The sequence below is a fragment of the Chiloscyllium plagiosum genome, chromosome 4 (assembly GCF_004010195.1).
Source record: "Chiloscyllium plagiosum isolate BGI_BamShark_2017 chromosome 4, ASM401019v2, whole genome shotgun sequence".
NCBI lineage: Eukaryota > Metazoa > Chordata > Chondrichthyes > Orectolobiformes > Hemiscylliidae > Chiloscyllium > Chiloscyllium plagiosum.
In genome coordinates this window covers 74,170,528-74,183,582 of record NC_057713.1, presented here as the reverse complement: position 1 = coordinate 74,183,582, position 13,055 = coordinate 74,170,528, and the positions used below count along the sequence as shown (strand labels likewise).

General features: G+C 42.7%; 1 protein-coding gene across 3 annotated transcripts in view; it reads left to right on the top strand.

Annotated features, from left to right (window-relative positions):
• Nucleotides 1–7,689, top strand: part of LOC122549127 (cytosolic non-specific dipeptidase-like) — a 67,305-nt gene extending 59,616 nt beyond the window's left edge. For all 3 annotated transcript variants that reach the window (XM_043688443.1, XM_043688442.1, XM_043688444.1), the window contains 2 exons: nucleotides 4,856–5,003; nucleotides 7,479–7,689. In XM_043688443.1, the coding sequence (XP_043544378.1) occupies nucleotides 4,856–5,003; nucleotides 7,479–7,545 (215 nt within the window). In that variant the 3' untranslated portion in view covers nucleotides 7,546–7,689. The remainder of the gene's footprint in view (nucleotides 1–4,855; nucleotides 5,004–7,478) is intronic.
• Nucleotides 7,690–13,055: the final 5,366 nt, after the last annotated feature.

Below are 13,055 nucleotides of genomic sequence, written 5' to 3'. Positions count from 1 at the left end.
CACTACAAATTGCTGAAGTAAGATCTATTTTCACCCTGACTCCAAGAGGTAAGTATGTCAGATTCCAGGATGTCCCCTAAACCCTGCAGTTTAGACTATTTGACAAATTGGATCCAACAATCTTTTGTGACATTTATCTAATTGTAATAAAGAGAGAATAAATATTGAATTGAAAAGGCTGGGGTTGGAGGCATTGATTTCTGACAATATCTTATGCAAGGACTTCCATTTCTTGAAATTCTAGTAGGTAGATTAATTTTTTTAGGAATAAAAAATAGAGCAGAAGTTATCCTAGAGCATTGTTTATAGAGAAGTAAGACTGTGCTATTTTCTGGAGATTGTTTAAGGTGCAGAGATGGCCTTTTGTGGAGTGATGTGTTGTTCTTGTCAGGTGTGGAAGATCGGGGAGAATTTCAATGTTCCTGATGATTATGACTGAAGAAATGTTTTGTTGCAAATCATACCAGATCACATGAATAGGTTATAGCAGCAAGTAGAAGCAATGAGGAGTTGAGAGGAGCCAGGAGATCTGATGGTTAGCAGTTTGAGGAAGGTAGAAAAATCACAGATACAGTCAGATCAATGGGTTACCTCTAGGAAAGGTAGGAGAGTAGGCAGGTAGTGCAGGCGTCTTCTGTGGCAATCCCCTTCTCAAACAATTATATTGTTTTGGAAAATGTGAGGAGGGATGGATTCTTTGGTATCATAGCTATTGCAGAAATGTGACCCAGGGAAGTGCAAGGCTGGCAGCTTAATGCTCCAGATTATAGAAAATAGAGAAAGGAGGGCAGGAGAAGAGGGGATGTGGAGTTTTTGGTTAGTGATAACTTTGTGGCTGTATATTTGGGGTGAAATGAGAAATAAGAAAGGGATGAGCAGCTCATTGGGATTGTACTATAGGTGCCCCCTCACCCCAAATTTAAGAGGCAGCAGGAAATTGAGAAACTAATTTTTAAGGAGACATCCGATATCTATAAGAATAGTAGGTTTGTAAAGGTAGGCAGTTTTAATTTTCCAAACATAGCCTGGAACTGCCATAATATTAAGGGCTTGGATGAAGAGGAATTTTAAGCGTATACAAAATGTTCTTATTCGAAGGAACAAAATTTGACTTTCTCTTGGGAAATCAAACAAGGTAAGTGACTGAGGTGTCTGTGGGGGAGCACTTTGTGGCCAATGGTTATAATTCTATTTAGTTTTAAAATGGCTATGGAAACGGATAGACCTGATTTAAAGGTTAAAGTTCTAAATTGGAGTAAGGCCAATTGCAATGGTATTAGGCAAGAACTTTCAAAAACTAAGTTCATTAGCTCTGATGAGTCATCTAGATTTGAAATGTTAGCTTGCTCTCTGTCCATGGATGCTGCCTGATCCCACTGAGATTTCTACAAATTTACAATATCTGCAGTAAATTTGTCCTAACTTTCAAAATTGATTGGGAGGTGAAAAGCTGGTTGGAAAGTGGGAGGCCTTCAAAAATGAGACAGAGAACAGGAATTCTGTCTGGTCCTGTTAGTGTGAAAGGCAAGCCTGTTAGGTGTAAGGAATGCTGAAGACTAGAGAAATTGAGGCTCTGGTAAAGAAAAAGGAGGAGACATATGTCAGGTATAGACTGGTCAACAAGGTTAGATCACATGGAATCCAGGAAGTGCTAGCCGTTAGATACAAAGTTAGCTTGAAGGTAAAAGACAGAAGGTGGTGGCAATGGAGGGTTGTTTTTTTTGGACTGGAGGCCTGTGATCGGAGGTGTGCTCCAAGGATCATGACTTGGTTCACTGCTCTTTGTCATGTTTATTGATGATTTGGATGTGAATATAGGAGGTATGTTTATTAAGTTTGCAGATGACACCAAAATTGGTGGTTTAATGGATAGCCAAGAAGGTTATCTCCGAGTACGATGGGACCTTGATCTGATGGACCGAGGAGTGGCAGATGGAGTTTAATTTGGAGAATGTGAGGTGTTGGTATTTTAGTGAGGCAATTCAGTTTATACTTATTGAACCTCTGAGCAGGTGCATTGTTCCTTGAAAGTGGAGTCTCAGGTAATTACGGTAGTGAAGAAGGCATTTGGTACGCTTGCCTTTCTTGGTCGATGCATTGAGTACCGGAGTGGAAGTTAGAAACACAGGAGCAGAGGGAGGCCATTCAGCCTTTTGAGCCCGCTTTGCCATTCATCGCAATCATGGCTGCTCATCCAACTCTAACTTAATCCTGCCTTCTCCCCATAATCTTTTGATCCCATTTGCTCCAAGTGCTACATCCAGCTGCCTCTTGAATACATTGTGTTTTGGCATCAACTACTTCCTGCGGTAATGAAGTCCACAGGCTCATCTCTCTTTGGGTGAAGAAATGTCTCCTCATCTCCATCCTAAATAGTCCCCCAGAATCCTCAGTGTAACCCCTGGTTCTGGATGCACTCCCTATCAGAAACATCCTCCCTGCATCTGCACTGTCCAGTCGTTTTAAAATTTTATAAGTCTGAGATTCCCCCCACCTCACCATGCAGTCACTCAAGTAGACAGAGGTCAAAGAAAATCTTTGGCACACTTGCTTTCATTGGTCAGAGCATTGAATGCAGGAGTTGGGAGTGAGGCGCAGAGCTGAGTATGGATGCCATCACCAAGGAGAAGCAGCTAGAATAAACTGAATGGCCTGAAGGTGGATAACAATCCTAACATTGTCAGTCTCTCTTTATACGTCAGTCCTGCCACCCCCTGAATCAGCCTGGTAAACCTTCGCTGCACTCCCTCAAGCAAGAGCATCCTTCCTCGGAAAAGGGAAACCAAAACTGCGCACGATATTCTAGATGCGGCCTTATCAAGGCCCTGTATAACTACAACAACACACCCCTGCTCCTGTACTCAAAACCCCTCGCAATGAAGGGCAACACACCATCTGCTTTCTTTACCGCCTGCCTACCTTCAGCAACTGGTGTGCAAGGACACCCAGGTCCTGCTGTACACTCCCATCTTCCAATTTTTATAGCCATTCAGGTAGTAATCTGCTTTCTTGTTTTTGCTTCCAAAATGAATACCTTGCAATTATCCAAATCGTACAGCATCTGCCATTGATTTGCCCACCCAACCTGCCCGGATCACGCTGAAGGACCTCTGCATCCTCATAGTTCACCCTCCCAACTAACTTGGTATCATCTGCAAACTTTGAGACGTTACATTTTGTTCTCACATACAAATCATTAATAGATATTGTGAATAGTTGGGGTCCCAGCCCTGATCCTGTGGCAACTCACTAATTGGAAAGGGGTCCATGGACTCCTACTCTTTGTTTCCTCTCTGCCAACCAGTTTTCTATTCATTTTGTTAGACTTCCCCCGATGCCAGGCATTTTATTCTTGCACAATAATTTCTTATGTGGGACTTTGGACTTTTAGAAAGCATTTGACAAATATACCACTGACTCTCCCTTGTCAACTTCACCAGTTACAACTTCATAAAATTCCAACAGATTTCTCAAGTATTATTTCCCCTTCATAGATCCATGATAACTGTCTGATTCTGCCACTGCTTTCTAAATGCTCCACTATAAAGTCCTTAATAATGGATTTGAGAATTTTCCCCACTACCGATGTTAGGCTTACTGGTCTCATTCCCTGGTTTCTCCCTATTTCCCTTCTTGAATATTGGAGTAGCATTAGCTACCCTCCGATCTGCAGGGACTCTTCCAGAGTCTACAGAATACTAGAACATGATCACCGATACATCCATTATTTCTAGAGCCTCTTCCTTAAGTGTTCTGGGATGTAGATTATCATGCCCTGAGGATTTATCCACTTTCAATTTTCCCAGTGTCGTTTCTCAACTAATACTGATCTCCCTCAGTTCTTCCCTGTCACTAAGTCTTGCATTCTCCAACATTCCTGGTATCTGATTTGTGTCGATTTTTGTGAAGACAGAACCAACATGTGTTCAGTTGCTCAGCCATTTCTTTATCCCTTATTATACATACCCCCATTTCTGGCTGTAGGGAATCCACATTTGTCTTCACCAGTCTCTTTCTCTTCACATAACTATAGATATTCTTAGTCTCAGTCTTTATGTTCCCTTACTTTCATACTGTATTTTCCACTTCTTAATCAATTCCTTGGTCCTTTGCTGAATTCTAAATTGCTCCCAAACCTCTGATCTATTATTTTCTTGGGCAATCTGTGCGCTTCTCCCTTCTTCCTTGTTATGGCTGAACAGGACATTGGTTTTGACATATTGCATTCAATTCTGGTCTCCCTGCTATAGGAAAGATATTGTTAAACTTAAAAGAATTTAGAAAAGACTTACAAGAATATTGCCAAGATTGGAAGATTTGAGGTATAGGAAGAGGCTGAATAGGCTGGGGCTATTTTCCATGGAGTATCAAAGACTGCGGGGTGACCTTATAGAGGTTTATAAAATCATAAGGGCATGGGTAGGGTGAATAGCCAAGGTCTTTTTCCCAGGGTAGGTGAGTCCAAAACAACATGGTGTAGGTTTAAGGTGAGGAGAATAAAAGAAACGTGAGTTACAAGTTTTTCATTTCAAAAGTGTGTATGCAATGAAATGCTGAAGGAAGTGGTGGTGGCTTGTACAATGACAACATTTCAAAGGCACCTGGATGGGTACACTAGTAGGAAGGGCTTAGTGGGATATGGGCCAAATGCGAGAAAATGGGACTAGATTAATTTAGGATATCTAGTCAGTGTGGACGAGTTGGACTGAAGGGTCTATTTCAGTGATATACAACTCTGACTCTAGGTCACTGGATCCTGAGTAGTGATAATGCAACTGGCTAATGCTTGCAGTGTATTTTTAATCTTGTTTTTAATGACAAACCTATAAACACTCTTTTCTTTTCTTTCCTGAAGTATTTGGAATTGAACCAGACATGACCAGGGAAGGTGGGAGTATTCCAGTTACCCTGACATTCCAGGAAGCTACAGGAAAAAGTGTTCTGTTACTGCCGGTTGGAGCTGCAGATGATGGTGCTCATTCACAGAATGAGAAAATCAACCGGTAAGAGATAATACTTTGCTTAAGTATTGTCCCCAATCACCTCTTTGAGTTTGTTATTTCAGTACTTCTGTTAATTTGTGCATCTCTACAATTACATTCAGACAAAATAATGTTAGCTTCTTCCCGCTCAGCGTTTTCTTCCTATAAATACTGACGAGTGTCTGTGGCTTTTGCTGCCCTGTATTGGGAGGATGTATTTCTAGGATATTCACATAGGCTTGCAGAGTAAGCAAGAATACAGATACATTTTAGGGGCAGCATGGTGGCTCAGTGGTTAGCACTGCAGTCTCACAGCACCAGGGTCCCAGGTTCGATTCATTCTTCCCGTGTCTGCGTGGGTTTCCTCTGGGTACTCCGGTTTCCTCCCACAGTCCAAAGATGTGAAGTTCAGGTGAATTGGCCATGCTAAATTGCCCATTGTGTTAGGTGCATTAGTCGGAGGGAAACTGGTCTGGGTGGATTATCCTTCGGAGGGCCTGTGTGGACTGATTGGGCCTAAGGGCCTGTTTCCACACTGTAGGGAATCTAATATGTTTGTTTTAATTATGTCCTTAACCCATTTCCTGCCCTTCCCACCATCACCTCCCATCCTGACCAACCAATAGCTCAGGACACTCCGCCAATCAGATTTTGTCTTATTGTCTAGTTAGTCTGCTACTCTTTATGTAAGTACATGCACACATTCCATTAATGTTCTCAATTACTCCTCTCATTTCTTAATGCCAATTCCACCTACCTGTATAACACAACACAACACATGTGGTGGATATAGACAATTCCCTTCTTTCTGAGAGGGTCAGTTATTTTTTATTCAGTACATTTGCAACCTCTCTGATCTACTCTTCATGATCAGTCAAAATACTTAGGAAAAAATAAGCTGCTTCAGGTTGATATATGGTTGAAATCTATGTTCTCAAAATGAAAACAGAATTAAGCTGCATTTAGGAATATATCTGTGTATAAAAGTAACAGTTTACAGTAGGTAAATGTTTGTACGCCTACACCACAACAGCACTTTCCACAAGCAAGGGTAACGGATACATGGGAACATCACCTGCAAATTCCCCTCCACTCCACTCCCCAACCTCATTTGGATTTGTTTCACAATTCCTTCAGTGCTGCTAGGTCAAAATCCTGGAACTTCCAACCTAAGATCATAGCCAGTGTCCCTAGGCAGCTCATCACTTTCTTGAGGGCACTTGAGGATGGGCAACAAATTCTGGCCTAGTCAGCGAAGCCCACATTCCATGAATTTTTAATGGTTAATGCTGCTGAATATCTTTCCACCCCATTTCATCTGCTCATAACAGCATGACTATCTATAAAAGCAAAATATTACAAATGCTGAAAATCTGAAACAAACACAATGCTGGAGAAATTCAGTCGGTCTGGCAGCATTTATGGGGAGAGAAATGGAATTGACATTGAGTCCAATGTGATCCCAGCTCCAACTAAGTTAAATCACAGAATCCCTACAGTGTGGAAATAGCCCCTTCGGCCCAACGAGTCCACACCGACCCTCCAAAGAAATCCACCCAGACCCATTCCCCTACACTATTATCCCATATTTACCCCTAACTAATGCACCTAACCTGACCATTATGGACAATTTAGCATGGCATATTTACCTAACCTGCACATCTTTGGATTGTGGGAGGAAACCAGAGCACCCGGAGGAAACCCACACAGACACTTCTTTTCACTTTCCATAAATGCAGCCAGATCTACTGATTGTCTCCAATATTTTCTATTTTTTATGTTAGCAGGCACTTCTAATTCCTTTCTGCAGCTAGTAAGCTAGCTTCCCCTAATGCATCAATGTAACCAAGCACCAAACCAGTAGCAGCCTCCACTTCATAAAAGTAATTATGCTTTTGTATCTTTTTCCATTTTTATTTGCCCTATTTAGATTTTTGTAAACCTGCTCGATCACTACTAATGTTTGGCATAATACTTTGCAAGTTATATAGAATGTCAGTTTCTATTTATATAAAGCCTTTCCTGTAGGACAACATCTCGGGGCATTTCCCCAAGGAGGAATCAAGTGAAGGAACATTGAGTCAAATTGGGGCAGAGAGGCTGTACCAAATTCTTGGTCAAAGACTGGATTTTAAGGGCAGAGTTGGAATGTGAAAGCCTAGGTGTGGAAGCTGTTGCCATCTGTAGTAAAGCAAAGATTGGATGAATGCAATTTGAGGGGCACTCTTCAAACTTTTGAAACTGATGATGGGCAGGAGTCAAGCCATAACAGAGACTTAAATATGGGAGAAAGTGAGGATTGCAGATGCTGTAGTATCAGAGTCAGAGTGTGGTGCTGGAAAAGCACAGCTGGTCAGGCAGCATCTGAGGAGCTGGAAAATCGATGTTTCCTGAAGAAGAGCTAATGCTCAATGTTGATTCTCCTGCTCCTCAGATGCTGCCTGATCAGAGAGACTTTAATATATATTCTTACAATTTTTATTGTTCCTTCAACAGGTCTAACTACATTCAGGGAATCAAAGTGCTTGGTGCCTACTTCTATGAACTTTCTTCTTTGAAATAATGACTACTGGTTTGATAGCTTGCTGAAATTGTTTCTAAAATTCTAGATCCAACGGAATTATTTTAGTTGTACACTATATGAAGGCATTATTACTGAATTTAACTTGTATCAATAAATAACACTGCAATAAAAGTGTTAACTGTATTTGTTTCTTTCTTGATTTAATATTAGAACAAATCAACATGGTTTTCTTAAAGGGACTCCTTCATAATTTTTTTAAAGAGTATACCTAACAAGGTCAGCTTTGATTTAAAAAAAATCTTAATCTGTTCAGGGATATTATTATGCCTCTCGAAAGTAGATGGGACTTAAACGCAGGCTCCTGGCCCAGAGGTAAGGAAACAATCATTTCACCACAACAGCCCCTGCACCAAAATGAAACAAGGATTCATAGTCAAATTTCTGCTTTGCTTCAGAAATGTAGGTTGGAATTTAACATAACAGACCAGCCACAGTGAAACCTGTAGCAATACAAACCAACGTTCTAGACACTATACCAACACCTCCCCCACATGATCATCTTAAAGGGGAGCCAGAACATGTTTTCCATAAGGTTTTTAATAAGGTGTCGCACTAAAGGTTAATGGTCAAGATAACTTAGTGAGTTGGGATGATAGCATGGATAGAGGATTGGGTAATGGTCAAAACTGGAAACAGTGTATTTTCACATTTGGTATGCAGTAAAGAGTGGAGTGCCATAAGACCATAGCATGATGGAGTTGCTCAATGATGAGAGGCTGAGTCAATTAGGTCTCTGCCCTCTGATGTTTAGAAGAATGAGATGAGCGCAATCTCATTGGAACATTCAAGATTCTGATGGGACTCCACAGGGAGTTTCTGTTTATCAGGGAATCTTAAAATACAGGTCACAGTTTCATGGTAAGGGATTGATCATTTAGGGTTGATTTGAGGAAAAATCTCTTTATTCAGTTGAGAAATTCTCTACTCCAGAGGTTGTGGAGTCTCCAATATTGAGTATATGTAAAGCTGGGATAGTTTGCAAAACATTTGAGATTTTAACCTTTTGTAAAGGTATTGACTAAAAGCAGGGATGTCCACAAATAAAATATTAAATTATATGAACTAGCAAGACCATGATTAAGAAGACCATTTCCATTAAATTATACAGTAGAAGCGGAGGAATTGGGAGTAAGGGATCACGGGAGGAATTTTAGGGGGGAGATGGTAGGAGGTATAGTCAAGGTAACCATCGGAGTTGGTGGGTTTGAAGTAGATGTCAGTGTTGAGTCAGTTCCCAGAGACAGACTGAGAGGTCTAGGGAAGCGGAGTGAGCTGTTGGGAGATTGTTTTCTTAGTCATTGTCTTGCTAGTTGAAATAGTTTAATGTTTTATTTGTGGCAAGGGTAATTATGAGTTTAATTTCTGTATTCATGTGAGAGCATGCTAAATATTTTGTGGACAGATCCATTGCCCCTTCATAAATATTGGGATGTGTAGTTGATATTGTGAAAGACAAACCATTAATATTTGAAGTGAAAAAGGATTGGCCATGATTAGGTGCCAATTTTTTAATATTTCTAGCACATACCAGTCTTCTTTCAGAACTTCAGCACTTGTGTCTGTTACTTCTGATCTCCTTATCCTTTTTTTGCACATGTCTTAAAATAGATTAGATTATATTCCCTACAGTGTGGAAACAGACCCTTTGGCCCAACCAGTCCACACCGACCCTCCAAAGAGAGCAACCCATCCAGACCCATTTCCCTCTGACTAATGCACCTAACATTATGGACAATTTAGCATGGCCAATTCACCTGACCTGCTACTTTTGGACTGGGAGGAAACCGGAGCATCCGGAGGAAATCCACGCATACACTGGAATGACTATGCAAACTCCACACAGCCTGAGGATGGAATCGAACCTGGGACCCTGGTGCTATAAGGCTAATTCTCATCAACATGTGAGGTTGCTTGTCATAAAATTGCAGGAAGATTTATATTGGAAAGTACAAGTAGTTCTTCTACAACACTATGGTTGCATTCCAGGAGAAAGTGAGGACTGCAGACGCTAAAGATCAGAGTTGAGAGTGTGGTGCTGGAAAAGCACAGCAGGTCAGGTAGCATCTGAGGAGCAGCGGAATCGATGTTTCGGTCATAAGTCCTTCATCAGGAATGAGGCTTGTGGATCATGGCTGAGATAAATGGGAGGGGGTAGAGTTGGAGGGAGGTAACTGGGAAAGTGATAGGTGGCTGAAGATGAGAGAGAAGGTGATAGGTCATAGGGGACAGTGATGGACGGGTCCAGAGGGCAATGCTGAGTTGGAGGCTTGGGACTGGGATCATGTGGGGGGAGGGGAAATCCACATTTATCCTGTTTGGTTGCAAGGTCCCAAGGCAGAATATGAGGTGTTCCTCCAGGCGTTGGGTGGCAACAGTTTGGTAGTGGATGAGGCCCAGGACCTGCATGTCCTTGACAAAGTGGGAGGGGGAGTTGAAGTGTTCAGCCACGGGGCAGTGGGGTGCGGGTGCCCCAGAGATGTTCTCTGAAATGATCCACAAGAAGGCGTCCTGTCTCCTCGATGTAGGCAAGACCACACGGGATGCAACGGATGCAGTAGATGAAATTGGTAAAAGTACAGGTAAACTTCTGACGTGGAAGGATCCCTTGGGGCCTTGGACAGAGGTGAGGGGAGTGGTGTGCGTGCAGGTTTTGCACTTCCTGCAGTGGTAGGGAATGGTGCCAGGTGTGTGGTGTAGGCTGGTGGGGGGTGTGGATATGAGGAGGGAGTCACAGAGGGAATGGTCTTTTCAGAATGCTGATGGGGTGGGGAGGGAAATCTCTGGTGGTGGGGTCCATTTGGAGGTGGCGGAAATGGTGGAGGATGATGCGTTGTATGCGGAGGTGGGGAGGGGGCTGTGGAAGTTGAGGACCAGTGGGGTTCTGTTCTTGTTGCATTGGGGAGGTGGGGTTCAAGGGCGGTGGTGTGTGAAGTGGAGGAGATGCAGTGGAGGGAATCGTCAACAATGTGAGAAGGGAAGTTGTGATCGTGGAAGGAGGCGGCCATCTGGGACTTTCTGAGGTGAAATTGGTTATCCTGGGAACAGATCCGGTGGAGACGGAGGAATTGGGAATAAGGCATGGTATTTTTACAGGAGGTAGGGTGGGTGTAGGTGTTGTCTAAGTAGCTGTGAGAGTTAGTGGGCTTGTAGTATATGTCTGTGGTTAGTCTGCCGCCAGAGACCGTGATGGAGAGGTCCAGGAAGAGGAGAGAGGTTGCCGAGATGGTCCAGGTGAATTTGAGGTTGAGGTGGAAAGTGTTGGTAAAGTTGATGAACTGTTCGATCTCTTCGTGTGAGCACGAGGCAGCGCCTATACAGTCATCGATGTAGTGGAGGAACAGGTTGGGGGTGGGGGGGGGCGGGTGGCGGTGCCAGTAACTGCGGAAGGTGGACTGTTGCACATATCTGACAAACGGGCAGGCATAGCTGGGTCCCATGCAGGTGTCCATGGCTACCCCTTTGGTTTGGAGGAAGTGGAGGATTGGAAGGACAAGTTGTTGAGGGTGAAGGCCAGTTCAGCCAGGCAGATGAGGGTGTTAGTGGAACGGTACTGGTTGGGATGGCGTGAGAGGAAGAAACGGAGTGCTTGGAGGCCTTTGTCGTGGTGGATCGATGTGTACAGGGACTGGATGTCCATGGTGAAGATGAGGCTTTGGAGGCTGGGGAAACAAAAGTCTTGGAGGAGGTGAAGGGTATGGGGGAGGCCACGAACATCGGTGGGCAGTTCCTGGACTAAGGGAGACAGAACAGTGTCGAGGTAGGAAGGAATGAGTTCGGTGGGACAGGCACAGGATGAGACAATGGGTCGATTGGGGCAGTCAGGTTTGTGAATCTTAGGAAGGACAATGTGGTTGGAGGCTGTGGATGAGAGATGCCCAGAGGTGATGAGGTTGTGGATAGCCTGGGAGATGATTGGGTGATGGGAGGTGAGGTTGTGATCAAGGGGGCAGTAGGAGGAGGTGTCTGCGAGTTGGCGCCTGGCTTCAGCAGTGTAGAGGTCAGTGCGCCACATTTCTACTGCACCCCCCTTGTCTGCAGGTTTGATGGTGAGGTTGGGGTTGGAGTGGAGGGAGTTGCATTCCAGAGAAGCCTTGTTTAATAGAAAGTAGCGTAATAGAAATAATGGGGTCTATGGAAAAAGTGGGGTTGGGGCAGACTAGCAAAAGTTTTCATTCATAATCACCCAAAAGTCGATTGCAAAGTATGGCACAGCTCAAATGAAGGCTGAAATCATATTTATAAATGAAATAAAAGTAGATTTGATATAATACATTTAAAAAATGTAAGAAAGCTACTCTCTGTAAAGTACCTTTCCCAGAAAGTTGCTCCAACAGTAGCTGACATCAGTGCATGCGCAGTACGGTATGAAGACCACACTGATGTTGTACATGCCAAAACAGAGTGAAGCTTTTAGCGCGACATCAGCACATGCGTAGAATGAAGTGCATGAACTGATCCCTGCTGGAATCACGCTATTGTCAACGGAGGTAAACGTTCTCCAAAATTCTGTTCCCCAATTCTTCAGTGACATTATAGCCAAATCGTGCTGCCAAACTGTGTGTTAACCCAGAACTACCTGTATATAATTCAGTTGGCCTTGTGAATATTAATACTGTAACAGGGATAAAGTGGTACAAAGTCTTCCTTTCTTCATCACCAGCACACTTCATTTACGTGATATAGAAACCAATCAGTCAATAACATGCTCATCATTTTTTACACTTGCATGATTTGCTCATCTCCTGCAATCTGCCTTGTGATTCCAAAATGATTTGTGCAGCGGTAATGTATTATTTCGAATGACTTATCCATTAAAATCAGAAATGGACAGGGAAAGAAACTGTGCAAGGGGGTATAATAAAGGTTAATGCTTCATTGGAGAAAGTGAGGACTGCAGATGCTGGAGATCAGAGTCAAGAGTGTGGCGCTGGAGAATCACAGCAGGTCAGGCAGCATCTGAGGAGGAGGAGAATCAACATTTTGGGCATAAGCCCTTCATCAGGAAGGGCTTATGCCCAAAATGTCGATTTTCCGGCTCCTTGGATGCTGTTAATGCTTCATTGCTCTACTTCAACGCATTAATAATAAGTCGGGTTAATTTGCATAAGAGACACAATGCTGTGCAATCTCAATCATGAATATACCCCATTCCACAAGCATTTTACATTGTGAACTTCGTTTTCCATATTCTTGTAGCTTAGACTCAGTTTAACTGGAAGATTACCAATGGTTATTTTAGAAAAGACTGGCTGCTGCAGTTTTCTTGGTTTGTGTGTCTAGAAAGCAAAAGCTGAATGTTAAAATTTATAACTTAGAAATAATGCGAATAAGAATACTTGAAATATTAGTTTATAGGTCCCAAACTTATTTTTTGTCATAAACTGGTTTTAAACGTGCATTTTAAACAGTTGAATTCAATTTTCATATTCTGATTTTATATGTTGGTATCACAGGCATTATGTAGTTCTTTGAAGTTTATGTTTTGTACC